The sequence below is a fragment of the Phodopus roborovskii genome, unplaced genomic scaffold (assembly GCF_943737965.1).
Source record: "Phodopus roborovskii unplaced genomic scaffold, PHOROB, whole genome shotgun sequence".
Classification (NCBI taxonomy): Eukaryota; Metazoa; Chordata; class Mammalia; order Rodentia; family Cricetidae; genus Phodopus; species Phodopus roborovskii.
Window position 1 is genome coordinate 2,263,021 of NW_026126645.1, and position 23,625 is coordinate 2,286,645.

Genomic DNA, 23,625 nt, shown 5'->3' on the forward strand with positions numbered 1-23,625 from the left:
CTCACCCCCTAAGAGCAGATGGGAGGAAGAAGAGAAAGAGGGATGGCAGGGACTCCCCGCCCTTTGGGTTTGCGTCATGGTTTGCTGGGGCAGGGGAGTAAGAGACCCCCAGCCCGTTGCCAGCCTCCCTGGCCTCCCTCCCCCTCTGCTCTAATGACTACCCTGCGGGGCATGACTGACAGAGTCACCGCTAAAGCAAGTGGGGCAGTGGGTGGTTCTACAGGGTGCAGGCTCAGGAGCTAGCTTGGAATCTGCGTCCTTCCTGTTGGGTAATCTGCTCCAGGCCAGAGCTGCCTGTCCCTCTGTCACCCTGTCCTGCCCCAGGGATAAGGCCGAATGCCCTGTCTCACACCTGGGCCTTGGCTGCATCCGAACTTCCTGCCCCAAGACCTTGTCCAATCACTACCCATGGTCAGACCTGCTAGGTGCTCTAAGATTTGTAGGGTAAAGCTTGGCCCCTGGAATCTGCCTGCCTGGCTAAGAGTCTAGGTTCTGGCCCCTATTTGGGCATGTGCCACAATTTCCAGCTGGCCACAGTTTTCCTCGTCTATAAAACCTGCATTTGGTGAAAGGACTCCCTCCATAGGAGATACAGAGTGGCCTGGTGCTGGGAATAAAGCCTGGGGTGCAATGATGGCAAGCATGTCCACTCCCTGCCTTCAGTGCACCCTCCCTGAGGTCTTCCCTGTGCAGCCAGAGGCTCAGCTCTGAGGTCAGAATGCTCGCACTTCCTCCCTGGCCCTGTGAGTGCTTGGATGCTCAGGCTGCTGTTCAGGTGTGCCTGACCCTCCATAGCCTCATCTTCTCCTGCTTTACTTCTCCTGTGCCTTCTCATTTTGGGGTCTGAAGATGCATTCCTTCCCCTGGGTGGGTTCAGGGCTGTTCTGTGCTCTGACCCTGGGTTTGCCAAGCATCCTCAGCCCTCAGCAGGCTCCTCCTCATTGGTGTTCTTTGCCTAAGCTGTGAGCATCCAAGACAGGGACAGTGTCATCCTCTATCCCCAGCATGTGGCTAGAGGTCAGCAGGCACTCATCATAACTGACATGCGTCTGGGTCAGTTTTCCAGGGGCCTCCAGACAACCCTTGGTGGTGGAGCTAAGCTGGAGTTGTCCTAGAAGTTTAGGCTGGCGAGGTTTCCAGGCCCACACTTTCCCTCTCTGTGCCTGAGCTATCCAGGCAGGCTCTGGCTAGACCAGCCCAGCTCCCTCGTACACAAGCCACGGGTGAAGCTTTACACAGTTCCATCTTCAGTGAGCAAAAGTAGTCGAGACTGCTGTTCCCATTGTGTGGTGGGAGCTGGCAGCCCAGAGGCGCTAGGGACTTGCTTGAGAGTCACCATGCCTGAGAAGGGTTAGGCCAGGGAAAAAATGTCTCCTCTTTCTATCTTGCACTCCTTGACTGACTGCCACCTTTCCCAAGTACTGCCTCAGGCCCTCCCTCCTTGCCTCCCCTGGGACCCTCCCACCAGGCCTGGGCCCCAGAATCTCCCAGACTGTATTCTCTCTCACTGAAAGCTGAAAGGGGCCAGTTCATTGTACCATACTGAAGTCACTGAGGAGTTTCAGGTTACTCGGGCAGCCCTCAGCTCTGCTCGCTCTAAGAGCCCTTTTGTCTTCTTTATTTGCTTTGTAGACATTTTCAAGCCCACTCTTAGCTTACTGGTTTCAACAAGTATCGTATTCTTTCATCTTCCAGCCCCCAATTTTTCCTTTTTTTGAAATTTGTTAGTGTTTTGCCTGCATGTATGTCTGTATGGGGGTGTTGGATACCCTTAGAACTGGAGTTACAGACAGCTGTGAGCTGCCGAGAGGTTGCTGGGAATTGAACCTGGGTCCTTGGGAAGAGCAGCCAGTGCTCTTAACCTCTGAGCATCTCAGCAGCCCTCAGCTTTTCTGTCATACCCAGCTACAGTTGGTTTTTAAGAATCAGGGCTCGGGTGCTGGAGAGATGGTTAAGGGCACTGGCTGCTCTTCCAGAGGATCCAGGTTCAATTCCCTGTACCTCACAACTGTCTGTAACTCCAGTTCCAGAGGATCTGATGTACGGGCACTGCATGCAAGTGATATACATACATCCAGGTAAAGCATCCATATACATAATATGAGAAATAAATCTTTAGAAATATTAGGGCTTGCTGGGGGTGGGGAGCGTGCCACATGCCTTTAATCCCAGCACTCAGGAGGCAGAAGCAGGTAGATCTCTGTGAGTTCGAGGCCAGCCTGGTTTACAGACTGAATTCCAGGACAGCCAGGGCTACACGGAGAAAACCTGTCTTGAAAAACCAAAACCAAACAAACAAAATCCCCCTTCTCTATTCCTTCCTCCCTCTCTTTCTCTTTAGAGATTCACTTCGTCTGGGACTGTTTGCAGTTTCTACATTATTTACTAAATGTGTTTAGTGTAATTTGGTTTGGCATTCACATAACCTGCTTTAATGACCATGTTTCATATGTAGAACATGTAATTTAATCTTCCCTGCGAACATCAGTCTAAGATCAAAGAGTCGGGATTCAGCCTCCCAGAAACACATTTTGAGTGGTGGCGAGATTTCCAGGGCATCCCAGCAACAGTTGTTGGTGTTGATTGGTTAGAGATCTGGGAAAGGTTGGGGACTAGGAACCCAGGAGTGCTTGGAAAGCACAGGAGCCATGCACAGTTTTAGGAGGTGATCAGATGAGTTAGTTGATGAGACTCCTTTTCTTTCTAGAGCTTGCTGGCATCCAGGTGAGAACTTTTCAAATTGATAAGTGTGATCCTAGAGGTGCTGGTCATATTCAGTGGCCCTCCAGGGTCTAGGTCACAGGGAAATGGGATCTAACAGTTGGAGCTATGTGAGCATAGGCAACTTTCCTCACCCTGAGTCTCCCTGACTCATCTTCCAGACGTTTCCAACTGATTTCAGCAAGCAAGCAAACCTCTCCACCAATTCATTAGAATCAGCAAGCAGGGGTGTTTACATTTTATATGTTATACTTCTTAATGAATAATGAGCCAGGCACATCTTTAACCTATCACTGGGAGGCAGAGGCAGGTGGATCTCTGAGGTCCAGCCTGGTATACAGAGCGAGTTCTAGGACAGTTAAGGTTACACAGAGAGACCCCGTCTTGAAAGGGGGGGGGAAGGCCCATCTGCCTTTTGTTTTGTTTTTTGTTTTGAGACAGAGTGTTGTTTGTAGCCCTGGCTGGCCTAGAGTTCTCTATGTAGAGCAGGATGTCCTCAAATTCACAGAGGCCCACTGGCTGAGGTTACAGACATGCACCACTCATGGCCGCTCTGTCTTTGTTTCTTCTTATTTTTAAATTTACATTTACTTATTTTATGAATGCATACAAATGCATTGTGCACACTTGCACATTCTAAGTGCACATGTGAAAGTCAGAGGTCAACTTGATAGATCCAGTTCTCTCTTTCTACCGTGCAGGTCCCAAGCTTTGAACTCAGTTCATCCATCTTGGTAGCAAATCCTTTTACCCACTGGGCCGTCTCCCCAGCCCCTGTCTGGATTCTGGTTCAAATCTTTCCTTTAGTCTGTTTGTATTTTTAGTGAGACCTGGAGAAGAGATTCACCTGGGCTTTAGTTTTTTTAGGCTATAAGTGCAATATTCTGTGGCTTGGTCTCTTCAGGGGCATCCTCATGGTCCAGAGCAAAGAAGTAAGTGGTTCACCTCCTGCTTCAGCTGCAGGCTACAGCAGGGTTTTATAGATGGAGGGTACCTGGAGGGTCACCTCAGTCAAATGACAAACCCAGAGCCATTGGGATACTACTGTTGTTGATCGATGATAACCGTAAAGGTCACTGGAGATATAAAAATGGTGTCTGTGCCTTGTAGTTGTAATGGTCCAAAGGAGTGAGTGTCTAATAGTGAAATTTAATCTACAGCTCCCAGGACCTTACTGCTAGTAGTCCTGCCCCTTTGCTAGGTTGCCATGGTAACTGCAACTGGCACCACAGAGCCCCAGGGATGAAGAATGGGTACTATTGATGCATCCTGACCCAAGAAGAGGTGCAGGCAGAAGGCCTTTCTAGGCAGGGCATCTAGGCATAACCTGCGCTGCCATCTGTGGTCTTTTGCACAGGCAGGAAGCTCAGGCCAAGAACTGGAGTGGTGTGTGTGTGTGTGTGTGTGTGTGTGTGTGTGTGTGTGTGTGTGTGTGTGTGTATGTTGGGTAGGTGAGGGGCACAAAGGACATAGCCAGTGGTTGTAATTCAGGCCTTTTCTTGGGCTGGACATGCCAGGCTGCCTGATGGACTTTTCTGGCCTTCCCAAGTTTAGTCATATCTCTTTTGTACTGGGTTTCATCCATCTTAGCCCAGTGCATATTCATAGGATTTTGCACAAAAGCACTGACTCTTAGTATCGAAAGAAATCTAGATGGCCACCAGTTCTGGAGTTTCATTTGTACATTAATTTCAGCATATCTGAAAGAGAGTGTGTGTGTGAGTATGTGTGTGCACACTCCTGAGAGTGCACAAATCTAGGCACAAGTGTAGAAGTCAGAGGAGCACTCTAGGAAGTCAGATCTCTCCTGTCACCTTGCAGAAGGAACCCCGGGATCTAACTCAGGTCATCAGGCCTGGGCACAGGCACCTTTACTTGCTGAGTCATTTTGCCAGCCCTTGCCCATTAGTTCTGATTTAGGATTCAGGGCCTCAGTCTCCTTAGCACCGAAGCCCTTGGATATGTCAAGTGGTGGAGAGCTCATTCTCTTGGAAGGAAACACTTCCTCACTAGGGAACGTCCTGTTTGTGCTGAAGTCTGTGTCTCCCTGACTTCCACCTCTCTGTCCTGGAATCTGCTCCAGGGTCCTCCAGACCCCTCTATTATTTTCTCTGCAGAATAGGCTTGGGGGTATTAGGAATTGGGGATCAAAGCTGCCAGTTTTGCTTTTTTAAAATTATTAATTAATTATTGTATATACATTGATGTTTCACATGCATGTGTGCATGTGAGGGTGTTAGATCTCCTGGAACTGGAGACACAGACAGTTGTGAGCTGCCAGGTGGGTGCTGGGAATTGAACCCAGATCCTCTGTAAGAGCAGCCAGTGCTCTTAACTGCTAAGCCATCTCTCCAGCCCCAATGTCGCTTTCTTTAGCCAGGTCCTCCCCTACTTTCAAGGAGAGAATAGGAAGACTGGTGGAGATGGTGGAGTCAGGAATGAGGTTCAGAGGTGGTTTTGGTCTATGAGTCAAAGCCATGCCCCTGACTCTCGCGGATCAGCTTGATGTGGGCATTTGGATTGTGTGGATTTGGCCCATCCTGGGTTAAGTTTTGACTCTGCCCCTGTTTATAACTGCATGATCTGACATCTTCCTTCTGCTTCACCTGTAGTGTGGTCTTGGTTGATATCCACCTACCTCTATGTGTGTGGCCAGGAGCATGAAGTCAGCTGGGCACCTAGTATGCTTGAGGACCTATGTGACAGATGCTGCTGTCATTACAGGAAACCCCTGGAAACTTCTTTGCCTTTCTCCAAACACCTTCTCTTCCTAGGCTGCTCTCAGAAATCCCCCCTTACACTTTTGTTTTTCTATTTTTTGTTTTTTGAGACAGGGTTTCTCTGTGTAACCCTGGCTGTCCTGGACCTAGCTCTGCAGACCAATCTGGCCTGGAATTCACAGAGATCCAACTGCCTCTCTCCCCCAAGTGCTTAGATTAAAAGTATATGCCACCATGCCCAGCCCAAGATATTATTTTGTTTTTATTTATGTGTATGTGGATGGGTGTGCATCTACCACATTGTGTATGGGTACCTGTGGAGGCCAGAAGAGGGCATTTGATCCCCTGAAGCTGGAGTTAGAGCAGGCTGGGAGCCTCCTAATATGGATGCTGAGAGTTGAACTTGGGTGCTCTGTAAGAGCACTGTCCACTCTTAACTACTGAGGCATCTCTCCAGATTCCAGATAGGACTAATTTGATCCATGCTGAGAAATAATAGGAGAATATCTAATCTTTCTTCCCTATGATCAAACCATTGTTTCTATAAGAGTAGAAAGCTTTGTATATACAACAAAAACTGTGCAGTTCCCTAACATACAAGGGTCTCGAGTGTGCACCAGGGTGTTTCAGGCTGCTCTTGCTGATATGGTGTAGTGAAATGGAACACAGTGTATGGTACTTAGGTTGTGCATTCAGAATCAAGGCTGCAGCGAAGTTGCTTCATACAGCGTGGGTGAACCCTGCCGGAAATATCTCAGATTCATTATGTGTTTAATTTTGAATTAATGTTTGGTCATCATATCTTTAGAAACATTTTACTATTGCCAAATCATTTGCGATCCTCACATTCAGTTATGTGACCCATAGGTTAAGAAGCCTTGGGTGGGGCCTAGAGAGATGGCTCAGAAGTTAAGAGCATTGACTGCTCTTCCAAGGTCCTGAGTTCAATTCCCAACAACCACATAGATGAGATATGGTACCCTTTTCTGGGGTATAGGCATACATGCAGGCAAAACACTATACACAATAGATTTTTAAAAAGGGGGAGCTGGGCAGTGGTGGTGCACACCTTTAATCTTCAACATTTGGGAGGCAGAGGCAGGTAGATCTCTGTGAATTCGAGGCCAGACTAGTCTACAAATTGAGTTCTAGGACAGCTAGGACTGTTACATAGAGACCCTGTCTCCAAAAAAGAAAAAAAAAAGTTTTGGTTAGGTTGAGCCAAAGTTCTAACCATAGCTTGGTGTCATACATCTTTGTATCATTGCTAGTTTTATGTGGCAGGCTGGCTGGCACTAAGTTGAGTGAGGAAGTCTGTGGTCTTTCTGGAGTGACTTGGTTATTTTGTGGCTTCTGTGTGGTCAGGCAGAAGAGGATGGCCAGCTTATGGTTTGAAGGAGGAGCCCAGGAAGTTCAAAGGTGTGTGTGTGTGTGTGTGTGTGTGTGTGTGTGTGTGTGTGTGTGTGTGTGTAATCCTGAAGTCAAGGCCCTCTTCCATGGTCCCACTGAACCTTGTACTCTTTGCCTCTAGGTCCTGGAAGGCGACCAGGCTATCTTGCAGAGGATCAAGAAAGCTGTGCGGGCCATCCACAGCTCTGGCCTTGGTGAGTGAGCCTGCCTAGGGTCTGGGGCCTGGGGCCTGGGACCCAGCCAGGCCTACAGCCAGCTCTGAGAGCCTTTCCTTGTCTGTAGGTCATGTGGAGAACGAGGAACAGTACAGAGAGGCTGTGGAGGCCTTGGGGAATAGTCACCTGTCCCAGAACAGCCATGAGCTGTCCACTGGTTTCCTGAACCTGGCTGTATTCACCCGTGAGGTGGCTGCACTCTTCAAGAACCTGGTGAGTCTCCTCCTTCTTCTTGCCAGATTCAGGGCAACTCCAGCATCTTGTTTCTGGGGACTGAACCCAGGGTCTTCTGGAAGAGCAGCCAGCGCCCTTAACCACTGAGCCATCTCTCCAGCCTAAATCCCACATGCATCTTCAGAACTGACCCGGATGAGTCAATTGTGCTCCTTGATCCCTGACTCTGGACCAGAAGTTTCTGTACTGTTCCCTTTGGTTTTGAGGCTGGTCCCACTCCTGCCTCTGCCTTCTGAATGCTGGGATCACAGCTGTCCCCCACCCTGCCCCAGCTTTGATTTCTAGCCTCACTTTCCCCTGCACTGCTATCTTCACCCCGGAGCAAAGGCAGTCCTGCCCCAGAGCAGGCAGAGGCCAGGGCAGGGGTGGAGCAGCCCAGGGAGGGCTCTGAGTCGTCCTCTGTCCCCTCATCTCTTCCTCCCCCTGCCTCTTACACCCCTGTGGCTTTTCTCTGCTCCCTGGTACTTCCTGGGCCCTGATCTCCTTGGGGCTGGGTCTTTGCTTTCTGCAGGTTCAGAATCTGAACAACATCGTCTCCTTCCCGCTGGAGAGTCTGATGAAGGGGCAGCTAAGGGACGGGCGGCATGTGAGTGTCTGTGTGGGACACGGGGCTGCTGAGGGTACAGTGGATATAGTGCTGGGCGGTAGGAGAGGCCAAGTGAGGTGCAGCCACTCTAGGACTACAGCCTCATGCTGCCCTTGGGTCAGCTGGAGAGCCTGGCACCCAGGCCATGTGTAGAGTTTGGCCTGTAGCTCTGACTCCTCCCCTCTACCATCTGGCTAAAGGATAGGTGAGCCACACGTGCTTCCCAGTGCTGGTACATGGAAGGTTCAGGGTGCAGGCCCAGGATCCCCAGTGCCCCACTGCTGGTCCTCTGTCTGCACCTGGCAGCCCTGGATCCATCAGAGATCCTGCAAATGGAGGGTGGCAGTCTGCCTGGGCAGTCTGCCCCACAAAGCATGGGGGAGGAACTGTCCTCATCTCAGAGTGACACCAGCCTGGGAACCTCCCAAACCAGACAGGTAACTTTTTTTCTCAGAAGAAGTTGAGACTGTCTAGAAGGGTGTGGATAGCTGGGCTGGCTCTAGCTCAGGCATCTGGCCCAGGCTACCCAGTCCGGGAGTCAGTTGTGTCTTACTGGTTTGCTGTGTGGCCTCAGGGAGACTTCCCAACCAGTCTGTTCCTGGTGAGAGGGTGTCCTCGTATCCAGCAGGAGAAATTGGTAGGATAAAATAGGGGTGCTATTTGACCTCCATCTTCCTGCCCTCATCCTCCATGGCCCATGACAAGACTTAGAGCAGACCCCAGAGGTTGGCTACACCCCAGGATAGAACCCACCACACCTGGTTCTAGGAAACTCTGGGGAGAAGTTGGGTGGGCTGAGCCTCAGGAAAGCAGTTGGTTGAGTGTTAGTGGGTGTCAGTTGGAGAACAGCTATGGACAACCTAATTTAAGAGTGGGGTCCCTCTAATGGTATCAGAATGTACTGTTTATTCCAGGGCTCACATTTCTCTTTGGGCAACTTGTTCTTTTTTCAACCCCAGGATTCAAAAAAGCACCTGGAGAAGGCATGGAAAGACTACGAAACCAAAATGTAAGTGATCTTGGGAGGGTGGACTTAAAGAGGGCGCTGTGTTGAAGAAGGAGGCTGACTTTGGGATGTGTCACTCAGGGTCTCTGGCTCTCAGGCCAGGCCTGACTGGCTGCTGGGGGCTCTGCTGTAAGACAACCCGAGGGAGCTGTTGTGAAAAGACCATGGGATGCTGCCCCAGTGACCCTCCAGCCTTGTGGTACCCATGTGGACAAGGACATTGCATCCTCAAGGTCACTCAGCCCTGAAAGGAGGGTGTTAGTGTTCAGAGGCCAAAAGAGACTGAGTCATAGCTCAGGGTCACACAGCTGGGCAGCAGATGGTAGCTGCAAACATTGGGTTGGACATAGAAGGAGAGAGGGGAGGAGGTGGACACACAGGCTTCCTGTGTGTCCACTCCATACTGTAGGTCTGCCACCAGCTATGTCATCCCAGGGACAGAGGAGTCTGTGGTACTCAGTGGCCAACCCTTCCTAAGCACACTCCTTGGGCTCTCTCAGGTTCTTGTTTCAGAACCTGTATTCTTCCTTGTGAAAATGTATTTGCTAAAGAAAATACATTTCTTATGTATAATTTAGAAAAGATGATGAAGTTAAAAAAAAAAAAAGGGAAAGAGAGAGAAAACATTTGCTCAGCATGGTGTTACACACCTAGAGTCCCAGACACTCAGGAGGCTAGGGAGGGAGGATTACTTAATCGGAGGAATTTCAGACCAGCCTGGACAATATAGTGAGATCCTATCCCCTTACCAACACACACACACACACACACACACACACACACACACAAAAAAAAAAAAAAAAAAAAAAAGAAAAAAAAAAAAGAAAAAAAAAGTTTAATTATCTTTAGGAGAATATTAAGGTCACTCTGTAGGGAGTGTCTGAAAGTTCTCTGTTAGAAATTCTATTTTATTTTACAAAAAAGTATAGATTTCTACTTTTAGAATTAAAAAAAAAACCAAGGTGGGGGGGGAGTAGATGGCTCAGTAGTGCTCACCTTGCAAGCCTGAGGACCTGAGTTCAATCCCCAGAAACCAAATTAGAGCAAACAAACAACAAACAAGCTGGCAGCTTACTCCCATAATTGCTGCAGCATGTGGGTGGAGACAGGAAGATGAATTTCAAGGCCAGCTTCTGCTACATAGCTAGTTTGAGACCAGCTTGGGACATGAAACCTGTCTCAGAAAAAAATAAATAAATAAAAAACAAGGTGAAGTGAGGAGAAACCACCAAAGCATAGGCAAAAAGTCGTTAGCTCCCAGAAATGAGACATTTTTTCTTCTATGTACAGTGAAATATATTGACGAGACTGAGATCAAAGTAACCATGTTATGTAACCTTCTATTTAAAAAATATCCTGTGAGGGCGAGGCAGGAGGATTCCAAGTTTGAAGCCTCAAAAATGGAAACAATAGCTGGGCTTGATGGCGCACACCTTTAATCCTAGTACTCGGGAGGCAGAGGCAGGGGGATGTGAGTTGGAGGGCAGCCTGGTCTGCATAGTAAGTTCCAGGTTAGCTGGAGCTCCATGAGACATTGTCTCAAAAGCAAGTAGACAAAAAGCAACAAACAGGGCTGGGAGGGTAGCTCAGTGTGTAGAGACAGTGCTTGCCTATTGCTCTCAGAGCCCTGGGTCCAATCCCCAGCATATTATAAATGGGTGTGGCGGTGGCACAGACCTGTAAATCCAGTACTCAGGAAGAGAAGGCAGGAGGGTGAGAAGTTCAAGGTATTCTGTCCCTTTACACAGCATTTGAGGCTAGTCTGGGATGCATGAGAACCCTGCCTTCCCATCTACCCAAAGAAGAAGCCAAAATGTGACCATCTTTCTTCATTAGTACATATGACCCATCTTTCTGTGTGTATACATATTTTCAGACAGCAACAGTCAACTAGGGCAGGGTGTGCCCACAGGTACATTCTATAATGGTTTAATCTTGCCTGTAGTGGAGGAAGCATCTTGGGGACTAATATTTGTTCCTGTGTATAATGACTGCTGTGGGATGGGTTCCAAAAAACAAATGCAGGAGCATTTATTGCCCCTCCATCTCCTAGAGCCATCCGGGTCCAGACCGAAAGGTCATTCCCTCCTCCCCTTATGGCTGTGAGCACAGGGCCTCATCCTGCCTGGGATTGGTGTGGCCATCTGCTCATTTTAGAAGTCCAAAAATGGGCAGTGGAGACCCAGGCTAGCTTTATCTGTATGAGCTGCCGAGGGAACCACGTGAGTCTCCTTCCCTTAGCCTTGCAGAGCCAAGTCTTCCAAAATGGACAGAATCACCTTTCCCTGTAGATTTTCCCAAGCAACTCTGCTTTTACTAACAAAGGCATATGTCTTTGATTCCAGCACTTGGGAGGCAGAGGTAGGCAGATCTCTATGAGCTAGAGGACATGCTGGTCTGCATATAGGGCAGCCAGAGTTACATAGTGAGAATCTGGCTTGAAAACATAACAAACAAAAATTTGTTTAAAGAGAATACTATTCCATTAACAAGACATGGGCTGCCTAGGGTTAGCGATACACTATTGATGTGGCCCTGACTAGGACTGCATTTGAGTGGCACAGCATGGTACAAGGTATGCATTCCTTCCTTTGGGGCCTCCAGGTGTTGCCGGATGTCAATACACTGGAAGGTACTGCAGGGTTGGACCACATGCAAGCCATTCCAGGTAGCACTGGGATGGCCCAGACTGCAAACACCATCTGAATACCTCTGGAGCACATGAAAAGAGGGCGCTCTCTCTACCTTGGGCTTCTGATATACCAAGTCCTATGCTGCCAGAGGACCATGTTTACCAGGCTGGTCCATATGCAGATCTGTTTCCTCATCTGTAAAATGGCATAGTTTTACAGTGTATTTAAAGTACCAGGCACTGGGGCTGGAGAGATGGCTCAGGGGTTAAGAGCACTTTTTGCTCTTGCAGGAGATATGGGTTTGATTCACAACACCTAGATGGTGGCTCACAACCATTTGTAACAACCATCCTTAGATAGATCTGGGTTCAAATCCCACCTCTGTCACTTAATAGCTGTGAGACTTGGACAAGCCTTAAGCTTCTCATCTGTACAATAGGGGAAATGACTCCTGCTTTGTGGGCTTATCACTTTAGTGTGTGAAGCCCTGATATAAAATTAGTGCTTAAAAATAATAGGTTAGGGATGTGCAGTGATTGCCTCACACACAAAAAGAGCTGGGTTTGGTCCCTGGGACTGTATAAAACCTGGTGTGTGATGCATGCCTATACTCTCAGCATTTGGGAGGCGGATGCTGGAAGGTCAAAAGGTCAAGATGACCTTCTGATACATAGTGAGGCCAGATTGGGCTACATAAGGCCCCATCTCTGAGAAGAGTAAATTAGGAAGAATCACTCTTAATGCTTAGGAAGGGCTTCCTTAGTCCTTAGTACCAGGGGCTGGGAAAAATTCCTGACACCATTGCCAGGTTTGCTCCCCAGCAGGAGAAGGCACTACTGTCACCCCCAACCCATAGATAGTAAACAAACAAACAAATAACACAGTGCCAGGGGCCCTGCCTGGTTGGATCTTGCTGGTTTACACGGTGAGAAGTGGCTCAATAAGTATCGGAAACACAAAGTAGCGGTACCGTGGTAGTATCCACACAGAGGCCGGAATGTGCAGGCAGTTCGATTTGATGGAGAGGACAGTGGGGAGGTGTGCAGGAGACTTGGCATCTCCACCTAGCTCAAGGCAGTGAGGTTGGCAGGTGTATGATGTGCCTTGAGTCTTATTTCTCTCTCCCTCCTCACTACACCTGGATACCTGTCTTTACCTCTCAAAGTCTCATCGTTGTGTGTCCGTCATCCTTCCCCCTTCTCTCTCTCTCTTCTGCTTGCTCCGTCTCCTACTGGCCTATCATCTGGGTATAGAAAGCCACCCCATTTTCTAGATTTGAAGACTGAGGCTCAAAGAGGGGAAGCTGTGCAATTCATTAGCTGCAGAGCTGGGATTAGTCCCACCCCGTGGGCCTGCTCTGCTTTGCTCAGGGCTCACATTGCCTGGAACACAGAACTGTTAAACAAGTGTCTCCTGTACGTGGGATTCACGGGTATCAGCACCCAGCCTGAGATGTGCAAATATACTTTTGGCTGCTGTGGGTGGACTTCCTGGAAACAATCCACAAAGGGACCCTGGCCCCAAAGAAGAGAGTTTCCCCTGGAGACTTGTTGGGGTACAGGGGAAAAGCCCTAGTTATTTCATTCTTTATTAGGGGAGTGTGGGGATTGAACCAGGAATTCATGCATGTTAGGCTAGCTCTCTGCCCCGGAACTGCAGCCCCAGCCTGGGTATCACAGGCTTTTAGTATTTTGAAAAGCTCTGTGCACTCATGAGAACCAAGGCTCTGTGACCATCTACCCACCCACCTCTAAGTCCCTTCTAGATAATCAGAACTGGTCATCCTTGGTCCCACCTGGTCTTCGGGCATGAAATCTTCAAACCCTTCCTCTTGCTCTAGCTTAAAGACCTAGATGCTTAACTGGTGGGAACCAGACCCACTGTGGTTCTCCCTATTGCCATTGCCTCAGGCACTATCCCATCTCTGTCCATCTCTGCACAACTCCCTGAAGCCCTCCACCTCAATGCATACCACTGTCTAGCCCTCCTGCCCAGGCCAAGCTCCAAGCTGATGTGTCAGGCTTCTAGACCCAACGCAGATATTGCTTCCTAAGCTGCTGTGATGAGGCCAGGTCTCTTTTACTACCCTGACTCTGCTTTGATTTGATTTGTGTCTTTTTCCCCCATGACCCCCTGGGCTCCCCAGACCTACCCCAGCCTCTGTTGTTGCCAGTCCTAGCACACAGATACCACAGGGAAAAGGGCTTCATTCCCACATTCATGAGCCCATAGCAGGGATGGATGGTGGCTGGGATAAGGGTTGCTGAGTTTGTTCAAATGTCTCTTTATGACCTAGGGCCAAGCTGGAGAAGGAGAGGGATCGAGCCAGGGTCACAGGAGGAGGCCATGGGGAGATGTCACAGGACACACAGCGAGAGCGACGAATCTTCCAACTGCACATGTGTGAGGTGAGGTGCGACTTCCAGTGAGGATGGGTTGTGTATGTTTCCTGTTTCCTCTTCCAGACCCTCAAGGCTCCAGCCACAGGGATGGCCAGCTGGCGTGTAGGATGTAACCAAGATTCAGTCATGGCTAAGAGGATTAGCCCTGGGGTGGGGAACAAGTCCCCTGTCACCAGGATCCGGCTTGAATCACACTTCTTGTCCTGTCTTCTGCTAGTACCTTGTCAAAGCTGGAGAGAGTCAGGTGAAGCAAGGCCCAGACTTCCTTCAGAGCCTCATCAAATTCTTCCATGCCCAGCACAAGTAAGTATCTCCCTGCCTCCACCCTTCATGCATTGTGGGGGACAGGACCAAGCACCCCTCCAGGCCTCTATGTCTGGACCTCATGAGCAACACTTTATTATACAGATGAATAAAGTACTCACTATGGTTCAAGCACTAAGGATTGGGCACAGTGATCCCACCAATCCCCCAACATCCCTGAAGCAGATACAGCATTTACCCATATTTTATAGATGGGGAAACTGAGGCCCAGTTATCAAGCTCTCAAGGCTAGTGAGATCTGAACCCAGAGAACCTCACCTCTGCATGCCTGCTCTCATCCTCAAGCTGCATGCCCAAGGGTACCCTGTAGGGATCTTCTCCAACTTCTAGCCTCATCCACATTTCCATCCCTCCCTTGTTTGGCTTCTGGCCTTTCTTAGCTTCTTCCAAGATGGCTGGAAGGCAGCTCAGAGCCTGTCCCCCTTCATCGACAAGCTGGCAGCCTCAGTCCATAGGGTAAGTCTGGCCCGTCCCTTCTGGGAAGCTGTGAGTGTGGAGAGCTGGTTCCCATCATAGAGGGAGGCACTGGTGCGTCAGGCTCTGCCTTGACATCTCCTCATTGGCTGTGGATCCTTCTCTGCTCATAGCTTCGGCAAGCTCAGGAGGAGGAACTTCACAAGCTGACCCAGCTCCGGGATTCCCTCCGAGGGATGCTGCATCTGGAGAGCAGAGAGGTCAGGCCCTGAGTCATGCTAAAAGAGATGTCTAACCCACTGGCCCAACCCTGGCATACAGGGGGAGGGAAGGAAAGAAGCTCCCAAATGTCCCGTCCCCGAGGAGCAGTGCAGCACCAGGCTCTTCCCTCCCAGACACCCTGAAGTCTCCTTTGCATGTCTAAGGGGCAGGAGCACCCAAACCGGAAGAACTCAGGGGGCGGCTACAGCATCCACCAGCACCAAGGCAACAAGCAGTTTGGCACTGAGAAGGTGGGCTTCCTGTACAAGAAAAGCGATGGGTGAGTGACACAGAGAGCAGAGGCAAGTTGCCCAAAGACCTACAGCTAGGACATGAAGGTTAGGGAAGATGCCCCAATGACTGCCCTTATGTTCCTGTGGACCATTTTGCAGTCTGATAGTGTATAGTTATCAAAAGACAGCCGGGCATGTGACTCCTTGCTAAAGCTCGCTAAAGGTTATTCTTCAAGAATTATAGCAGCAGGGCCATCCATGGCACATGCCTTTAATCCCAGCATTTGGGAGGCAAGGGATATCCATGAGTTTGACATCTAGCAGAAGTTCAGACTTACCAGGCGCTGAAAATGCCTTCATCCTTGCCCTCTATACAGTATATTATATATGCCTGGGAATGAAAGCATCAACCATGCCTTGCTTCCTGGCATTAACTTTTCATTTGGAAAGGGGCCAGTGAGATGGCTTAGAGCAGTGGTTCTCACCCTGCGGGTCCCGACCCCTTTGGGGAGTAGTTTTCAGTCTTCTGATGGTGCTGCCCTTTAATACTGTCCCTCATGTTGTGGTGACTCAGCCATAAAATTATCTTCGTTAAAAAATAATAAAATAAAAAATAAATTATCTTCATTGCTATTTCGTCACTGTAATTCTGCTATTATTATGAATTGTAGTATAAATATCTGATATGAAGATGGTTTTAGGCCACCCCTGTGAAAGAGTCATTCAACCCCAAAGAGTCACAACCACAGGTTGAGAACTGCTGCCTTCTGGGGTCACCCAAGACCATCAGAAAACAGACATTTACATTATAATTCATAATAGTAGCAAAAAAATTACAGCTATGAAGTAGCAGTCAGAATAACTTTATGGTGGGGGTCACCACAACATGAGCTGTGTTAAAGGGTTGCAGCATTAGGAAGGTTGGGAGCCACTGGCTTAGAAGTAAGGGTGCTTACTGTCATGCCTGACCACCCAAGTTCAATCTCTGGAACCCACTCGATAGAAAGACAGCAGACTGTTCTAGTTACTTCCCTATTGTTGTGAAGAGACACCATGACCAAGGCAACTTATAAAAGAAAGAGCTGATAGGATGTTTACAGTGCCGGAGGGCGAGTCCATGGCCATCATGGCAGGGAGCGTGGCAGCAGGCATCACATCTCACCAACGGACAAGACACAAAAGAGCATACAGGGAATGGCATGGGTTTCTGAAACCTCAAAGCTTCCCACCCTCCCACCCTCCGCCAGTGACACATCCATCTCCTCCAGTAAGGCCACACCTCCCACCCTTCCCAAACAGTCCCACTAACTGGGGAGTCTATGTGGACTCCTCTCATTCAAACCACCAGACCGACTCCCTTGGGCCCCACGTGTGCCTTGGCATGCTCACACACAAGATAAGTGAGGTCCTGAGTTGTGATTCTTCCAGCAGCCTAGACATTCTCAGGTTACCAGAGTCACAGCGACCGGCTAGGATAGGAATTCCGAAGCATGAGTCCCCTCCCCATACCAGGAGCTTCTTGAGGGTCAGGTGTGGTGACGCACGTGAGCGGGAAGGTAGGGTTTATTGATTCTGTTCTCTGATGCAGGGGGCTTAGATGTGAGACACTCGTCACTGTTTTTCTGTCCTTCTGGGCTTTAGGATTCGAAGAGTCTGGCAGAAGAGGAAGTGTGGAGTCAAGTATGGCTGCCTGACCATCTCACACAGCATGGTGAGGCCTCTTAGGGGCTCTGAGTAGACAGATGCCAAGCCCTTAGACCCAGTGTTAGAGATCCCTGCTAAGAGGAAGGACGGTTTCCAAAGGTTCTACTTAGGATCCACATCCTGACGCCTGGGGAACAGGACTTTCATGATTATTTAATAGACAAGGAGACAAGGTACTCAGAGGCCCAGGGGATAACGTGTTCTCCACCCTCAAATTCCCACAGATCAACCGGCCCCCAGTGAAGCTGACCCTGCTGACATGCCAAGTGAGGCCAAACCCTGAGGAGAAAACGTGCTTCGACCTGGTGACCCGTGAGTAGTCTATGCCGGCCCCACACTGCCCCGTACTCCTCCTGAGGGGCTGCAGCCAGGGATCTGTATTCCATACCACTAAATAGCCAAAGGCTACCACAGCTTTGGTGCCAGGCTTTAAGGGAGGAAAGGGCAGTCTGGGAAGGAGGCCAGGAATGTAGCTCACACTGCCTAGCACGCTTTGAGGTCTGGGTTCTGTGCTGAGAACCACATAAAACTAGGCATGGTGGTGGACACCTGTAATCCCAGCATGGGGATCAGAAGTTCAAAGGCATTCTCAGCTACATGGGGAGTTTAGGCTAGCCTGAGCTACATGAGACCCTTGTCTCATTTTTCTTTAAAGGCTCTAGTCTTCAGGGAACCCTCCTGAAAGGAATGAGGAGGGAACCCAGGACTCTAAGATGGTGGGTGGGTTGTCCAGAGGAGAGGGTCATACTTAGAGACCCTTAGAAGACCTAACCTGCTGTAAGAAATTAAAGGATGTTTGAGGAGAGCATTTGTGTTTAACCTTGAGAGACACAGAGATTGTAGCAAATAAGAGGGGAGGTTAGCAGGGTCTTACAAGGGACTTCACACAGGAGCAGTGAGGCAGAGCCCCTCATAGTCCTGGACCTTGTTCCCTGATAGTCGGAACCCATGAGGGTCTGGAAGCAGGGCGCTGTATGGTTAAAGCCATAGATACTGCAGTTTGGGATCTGGCAGGGCTAGGTGAAGGGGGAGAGGTAGGAAGGAAGGAGACTAGAGTGGGGGAATGGCTGGAGGTAAGGGCCATGCTGTGCTTGAGCTGGGTGGAGGGGGTGTGATATGCACTGACCCTGGATCCAAGCCCTCATACAGAGAGACTTGCTGGGGTCCTACTTTGGAGATGACTTCTGAAGGTCACACTTAGGAGGGCCTGATCTCAGGGGCATATAAGTGTTTGTCCTAGGGAAGGCCTGCAGAATCTGTGTACTTGACGCCCTTTTCTCTCACCCACAGACAACCGTACATACCACTTTCACGCAGAGGATGAGCTGGAGTGTGAGGCGTGAGTGCTGGATCTGGGCCAGCAGTGGTGGGGGGCAGTGCACGGGGCAGGGAGCGCGGTCCACACCCGGTCTCCTGTCCCCAATCCTCCTATTCCATTTGCACAGATGGGTATCTGTGCTGCAGAACAGCAAGGACGAAGCACTGAGTAGCGCCTTTAACGGGGAGCCCAGTGGCGGCCAGTGGCCCTGGGGTGGCACCAGGTTGGATTCAGAACCCCAGGACCTCACCAAGATGCTCGTTGCTGAGGTGAAGAGTAGGCCGGGGAATGGCCATTGTTGCGACTGTGGGGCTGCAGGTCAGTGATAGGGAAGGTTTGTGGGAGGTGTGGAGAAGGGGCTCGGGGCTCTATCTAGGCTTTAGCTGCACTCCTCTACAGACCCCACGTGGCTCAGCACCAACCTGGGTGTGCTCACCTGCATCCAGTGTTCGGGTGTCCACCGAGAGCTGGGCGTGCGCTTCTCCCGAATACAGTCTCTCACCTTGGACCTCCTGAGCCCCTCGGAGCTGCTGGTGAGAGCAGGGTCAGGGGTCAGAGAGAATGTTAGGAGTGTGGGGCGGGGCTCGGGAGACTGAGCAGCTTGGCTCACTGGGAATGGATCTAGAGTAACCCAGAGTGATGTTGGTAGGGGCGGCACCTGTGGAACTGTGGGGAAGGGCTGGACTTTGAAGGCTGAAGCTTGCCTGCCAGTGGCTCTGTCCTAACACCTGATTTCACCTGCTGAGTTGACACTCACATTTGCTGTGCCTCCAGCTGGCTCTGAACATTGGAAACTCCCTCTTCAATGAAGTCATGGAGGCCCATCTGCCCTCCCACAGGAGCCCTAAACCCTCGGCTGAGAGTGACATGTAAGGACAGTCTCAGAAGGTGGGGCTTGCCAGCTCCCCAGATCCCAGGGTCTGAGAGAGGTCTGGGGTCAGAAGGCTGGGAGGACGGAGTTACCAGGACACCAGATTCTCCTAGAGGGTGGTTCCAGAAGTTAAGTATGTGGAAAAACTTTTTGAGGACCCATGATTGTCTATTGTCTTGGTAGGAGCAGCCGTAGGAACTACATTGTGGCCAAGTATGTGGAACACAGGTTTGCACGCCAATCCACACCTGAGCCCCAGAAGCTGTGGACAGCTATCAGCAGCAGGGACCTCCTATCTGTACTGGAGGCCTTTGCCAATGGGCAGGACTTTGGGCAGCTGCTACCAGGGCTTGATGGGCAGGTAAGAGTGTCCACCCACCCGCACCCCAGGCCCAGGGCCAGTTCCAATCCACTTGCACTCACATACTCCTCAGAGTCCTGGAGGACCAGCTCTCACAGTCTTCTGCCATCTGCTCAAATGTCGCACATTAAGTGGGACGAAAATTAATTCCAGCCAAGCAGACCTAGCTGGGAATCCCGCCTGTATCTTTTCTTAGCTGTGTGACCCAGTGCAGTTACTTCACTTCTGAGCCCTATTTCCTTGTCTGTAACATGGGTCAACAGTAGCCTTGGAAGTGGGAAAGGGCAGGGCTGATTAGAGTCGTGAAAGCCGCCACTGCATTTTAGTGATACATTGATGAGGGAGGAAGGATTTCAGGATGATCTCATCAGCAGAAGTGGCTGTGACTGATTGGATATTTAAAAACTGGACGTTATGAGACTGGAGAGAGAGATGGCTCAGTGGTTAAGAGCACTGGCTGCTTTTTTTCAGAGGACCCAGGTTCAATTCCTGGGTTGTATGTAACTCCAATTCCAGGGGATCTACTGCCCTCTTCTGGCCTCTGTGGGAACTGTATTCATGTGGTACACAGACATGCAGGCAAAATATTAATGCACATGAAATTGGAAAAAAAATGAAGGCAATCTTTAAAAAAAAAATAAAACAACTAGGTGTCTCCAGATGGGGGAGTAGCTCCGTGATGGAGCATAGTGAGCTTAGCCTGTGAGGCCCTGAGTTAGCCCCTAGCAGGAACAGAGGTGGACCAGGATGTCTCTGAACTGAATGTCTGAAATCGTCACAGGCCACCCAGTGGACAGTGAGGGCATGGCCCTTTAGTGAAGGTGGGCAGCATGGGCACACTAAGAAGTGGGAGAAAAGGGGAGCCCCAACCCGATGAAGGTTTGGGAATACCTCCTGGGGCCAACGAGGAACCACTGAAGGAAATCATAAAGGGACTGCCTGCCTGGGCTTCCTCACGCTTTCCTTAATGTGTGTGTGTGGGGGTGTCTGTCCATATGGCCTCATCGCTTGGGGTTTCCGACCACTTCATAAGCAGAGATGCTGGGGCAACCAGGGTTCAAGAGGGCATCACTACACTGAGGGCAGGTGACGGGGGAAACTCAGGCTTGTGTGTATGTTCAGGGACCGGGAGAGCTCGCCCTGCACTTGGCCATCAGAGTTGCCAGCCAGGCTTCCCTGCCTCTAGTGGACTTCCTCATCCAGAATGGGTGAGAGCCTGTCTGCCATCAGCAACCTCCCTGTGTCCCCCCCCCCACTCCTTATTGTCCCTCTCTCTTTCCCTGGGATTTTTGACCCCCTGGCCTGCTTGTTTCCTTCCCTGAACCTCTCTGCAACCCTCTCCTCCTAGTGGCCACTTGGATGCCAAGGCGGCAGATGGAAACACAGCACTGCACTGCGCTGCGCTCCACGGCCAGCTGGACTGCCTCAAGCTGCTGCTGAAAGGGAGAGCTCCCGTGGGGGCAGGTGTGGCCTGTTGCCTCCTCCAGACCCCTTTCCCACTGCCCCATGTGGGGCCTCCTGCCTTCACAGACCCCAGCACTGACAGAAGGCACACGCTTTGCAGGCACACTCCTATTCCCGGCTTGCTTCTGAGCTCCTCTGTGGCCTATCAGGGGTGGGGGCTTTCATTTCTAGAGCCTCAGTTTTTCCACCTGTAAAATGGGAGTTTGACAGAGCTAGTAAGCCTGCCGAAAGATGTGGATGAAGCAAACTAAATCCTATCTGAGTGTGGGTACACTAGTGATGTAACTGTTGCCCTGCTAACTCTGTAACCTATGTTTGGTCCCATGACAAGTGACCTGTGAATCCTCACAGCCTGGTCAGATAGTTTCAAGTGTCATATTCATTTTACAGATGAGACAGTTAAGACCCAGGTGATGCTGAGTAGGTCACCTAAGGCCACACAGCTAGGAAGTCAGAGAGTCAGTTTTCATACACAGACAACCCAATTCCAAGGACCATATTAACCTCTCACCTGCCTTGACTCTGACCGCGGTCCCTGGATTTATTACCCTTCACAGTAAATGATGCTGGAGAGACAGCTCTGGACATAGCCAAGAAGAAACAACACAAGGGATGTGAAGAGCTGGTGAGTCCCAGGGCAGAGGCTGCCCTCTAACCCTTCCTCATCCGCATTGGCCCTCGTACGTGGCGAGCCTTTGTTTTTTGCAGCTGGAGCAGGCACAAGCAGGGACCCTCACCTTCCCTCTCCACGTGGACTACCCATGGGGACATTCCATGGGACACGGCTTTGACAGTGAGGAGGATGAGGAAGAAAAGGTAGGCCCAGCCCTTCCCCCCTGGATGGCACCAGACAAGAGCCGTATTGGGCCTGCTTCGGGAAGGGGCAAGCTGAGCTGTGCAAACCAAGATGGCCTTGTCCCCACAGCACTGTCCTGTGAAGCCCCCAGCTCAGGCCTGCTGGGGCAGTGGGAGGCTGGACATCAGCAACAAGACCTATGAGACCATTGCTATCCCGGGACCAGCCACCTCTCATAGCCCAAATGAGGACAGTCCCCCACCCCTGCCTGTCAAAAGCTCTTCTAGGACCGTATTTCCAGGGCGAGCAGGACATTCCAGTGGAGGTATAGTTGGCTGCCCAGAAGTATTGTGACCACGCCATTTATTGAGAGACTGCTGTGTGGGGCACTGAGTTGTGAGTGCATGCCAGAGCTAAATGTGGTGGCTCATGCCTGTAACCCCAGCTCTGAGGAGATGGAGGCAGGAAGATCAGGAGTTCAAGACCACACTCGGCTTTATACTGAGTTCAAGGCCAGCTTGGGCTCCTTGAGACCCTGTGAAAACAACAAAGGGTGAATGGCGGTCAGCCCATCCTGCTGTCAAAGTGCCCTTAGGGTGGCCATCCTCTCCTTCAGGTAAAGGGAGAGATGTTAGATGGCATGCACGTTTAAGCTGCCACCGTTTTTGAAGCTTCTGTTGTAAGATTCCAACCCAGGTTGGTCTTGCCCAGATTTTTCGGTGCTCCTCTTAACCAAAAAGACAAGCATTTGTGGAGTATGCCCTATGTGAGCCTAGTGAGGGGATGGAGACTGGGAAGCAGTCAGTCATATATGGAGTGCTAATCCCAGCGGGCCCAGGTTTGGTCCTCTGCAGAGAGCTCTTCCAGCTCCCAGCAGAGCCTGGGTGTGCTCTTGGATTTGTGTGTTGCTTGCTCTGGGAGGCCAGGGTAGGGTAGATCCTATTGGAGCTGCAGTGCGTTAGAAAGGCTCCCTGAAGGAAGTAGGGCCTAATGCCCAGGCTGAAGAGGGGGTGGCGGGCAGAAACAACACATCATGACCCTACTAAATGAGAGTACTGGGATGGCAGAGCGTCTGGGAAATTTCAAGAGAACCATGATGGAACCTAGAAGCCAAAGTCAGCGTTGACACTGACAACAAGGAAAGCATTTCCACTTTCTTTGTTATTTTTTTAGATTGATTTATGTATGTATATGAGTGTTCTACTTGCATGTATGCCTGCAAGGCAGAAGAGAGCATCAGACAGAAGAGGGCATAAGACCTCATTATAGATGGTTGAGAGCAACCATGTGGGTGCTGGGAATTGAACCCAGGTCCTCTGGAAGAACAGCCAATGCTCTTAACCACTGAGCCATCTCTCCAGCCCCACATTCCTACTTTCTTATCACAGGGAGCAATTAAAAAAAAAAATCACAGGCTGGAGAGATGTTTATAATAAATCTTAAAAAACAAACAAACAAACAAACTCACATCATTTTGTGGTTCTAGATCACTCTGACATCCCCAGTCTGAGGTCAGAGTCTCCTGAGGCCTCAGAGAACCCAAGCAGCCCAGCATCTTCCTCATCCAGCCTCACCAGTTCTGTGGAACCTGGGGGGCTGAGCCAAGCCCTGCCTAGCCCAGAAGAAGGTCTCCAGGAGCCACCAGGCACTTCCCGGCCTGGGCCAGCATCTGGGACCACCCCTATTGAAGTGTATCTCCCAGTCAAGTTCAGGTCGGTAAGGGCTGCCTGTGACACCCAGTGTGCCTCCTGGCGTCTCTGGGCGTGTGTTGGCTTCTCCATCTTCCCACAGTGCCTGTCTGCAGCCTAGGTCATAGGCTCATTCTAAGACTCAAGTTGGAGGCTGGACCTGGGTGGAGGGTGGCTTACCTTTTCCTTTTCCTACCACCTGCTTTCAAGTCTTGCCAGGAGAACCAAAGGGGCTCGGGCTGCTGAAGTTGTTGGGAGGAGAAA

At 50.4% G+C, this 23,625-nt stretch overlaps 1 protein-coding gene across 1 annotated transcript in view; it reads left to right on the top strand.

The window, feature by feature from the left end:
- Asap3 (ArfGAP with SH3 domain, ankyrin repeat and PH domain 3) overlaps nt 1-23,625 on the top strand; it is a 39,768-nt gene that overhangs the window by 13,933 nt on the left and 2,210 nt on the right. The window contains exons 3-24 of the mRNA XM_051173586.1: nt 6,973-7,045; nt 7,134-7,279; nt 7,812-7,886; nt 8,846-8,895; nt 13,822-13,933; nt 14,145-14,230; nt 14,632-14,707; nt 14,839-14,925; nt 15,097-15,206; nt 16,801-16,870; nt 17,088-17,175; nt 18,154-18,202; nt 18,309-18,499; nt 18,581-18,714; nt 18,956-19,050; nt 19,236-19,413; nt 20,536-20,621; nt 20,762-20,877; nt 21,435-21,502; nt 21,586-21,693; nt 21,803-21,998; nt 23,160-23,385. Of these exons, the coding sequence (XP_051029543.1) occupies nt 6,973-7,045; nt 7,134-7,279; nt 7,812-7,886; nt 8,846-8,895; nt 13,822-13,933; nt 14,145-14,230; nt 14,632-14,707; nt 14,839-14,925; nt 15,097-15,206; nt 16,801-16,870; nt 17,088-17,175; nt 18,154-18,202; nt 18,309-18,499; nt 18,581-18,714; nt 18,956-19,050; nt 19,236-19,413; nt 20,536-20,621; nt 20,762-20,877; nt 21,435-21,502; nt 21,586-21,693; nt 21,803-21,998; nt 23,160-23,385 (2,420 nt within the window). The remainder of the gene's footprint in view (nt 1-6,972; nt 7,046-7,133; nt 7,280-7,811; nt 7,887-8,845; nt 8,896-13,821; nt 13,934-14,144; nt 14,231-14,631; nt 14,708-14,838; nt 14,926-15,096; nt 15,207-16,800; nt 16,871-17,087; nt 17,176-18,153; nt 18,203-18,308; nt 18,500-18,580; nt 18,715-18,955; nt 19,051-19,235; nt 19,414-20,535; nt 20,622-20,761; nt 20,878-21,434; nt 21,503-21,585; nt 21,694-21,802; nt 21,999-23,159; nt 23,386-23,625) is intronic.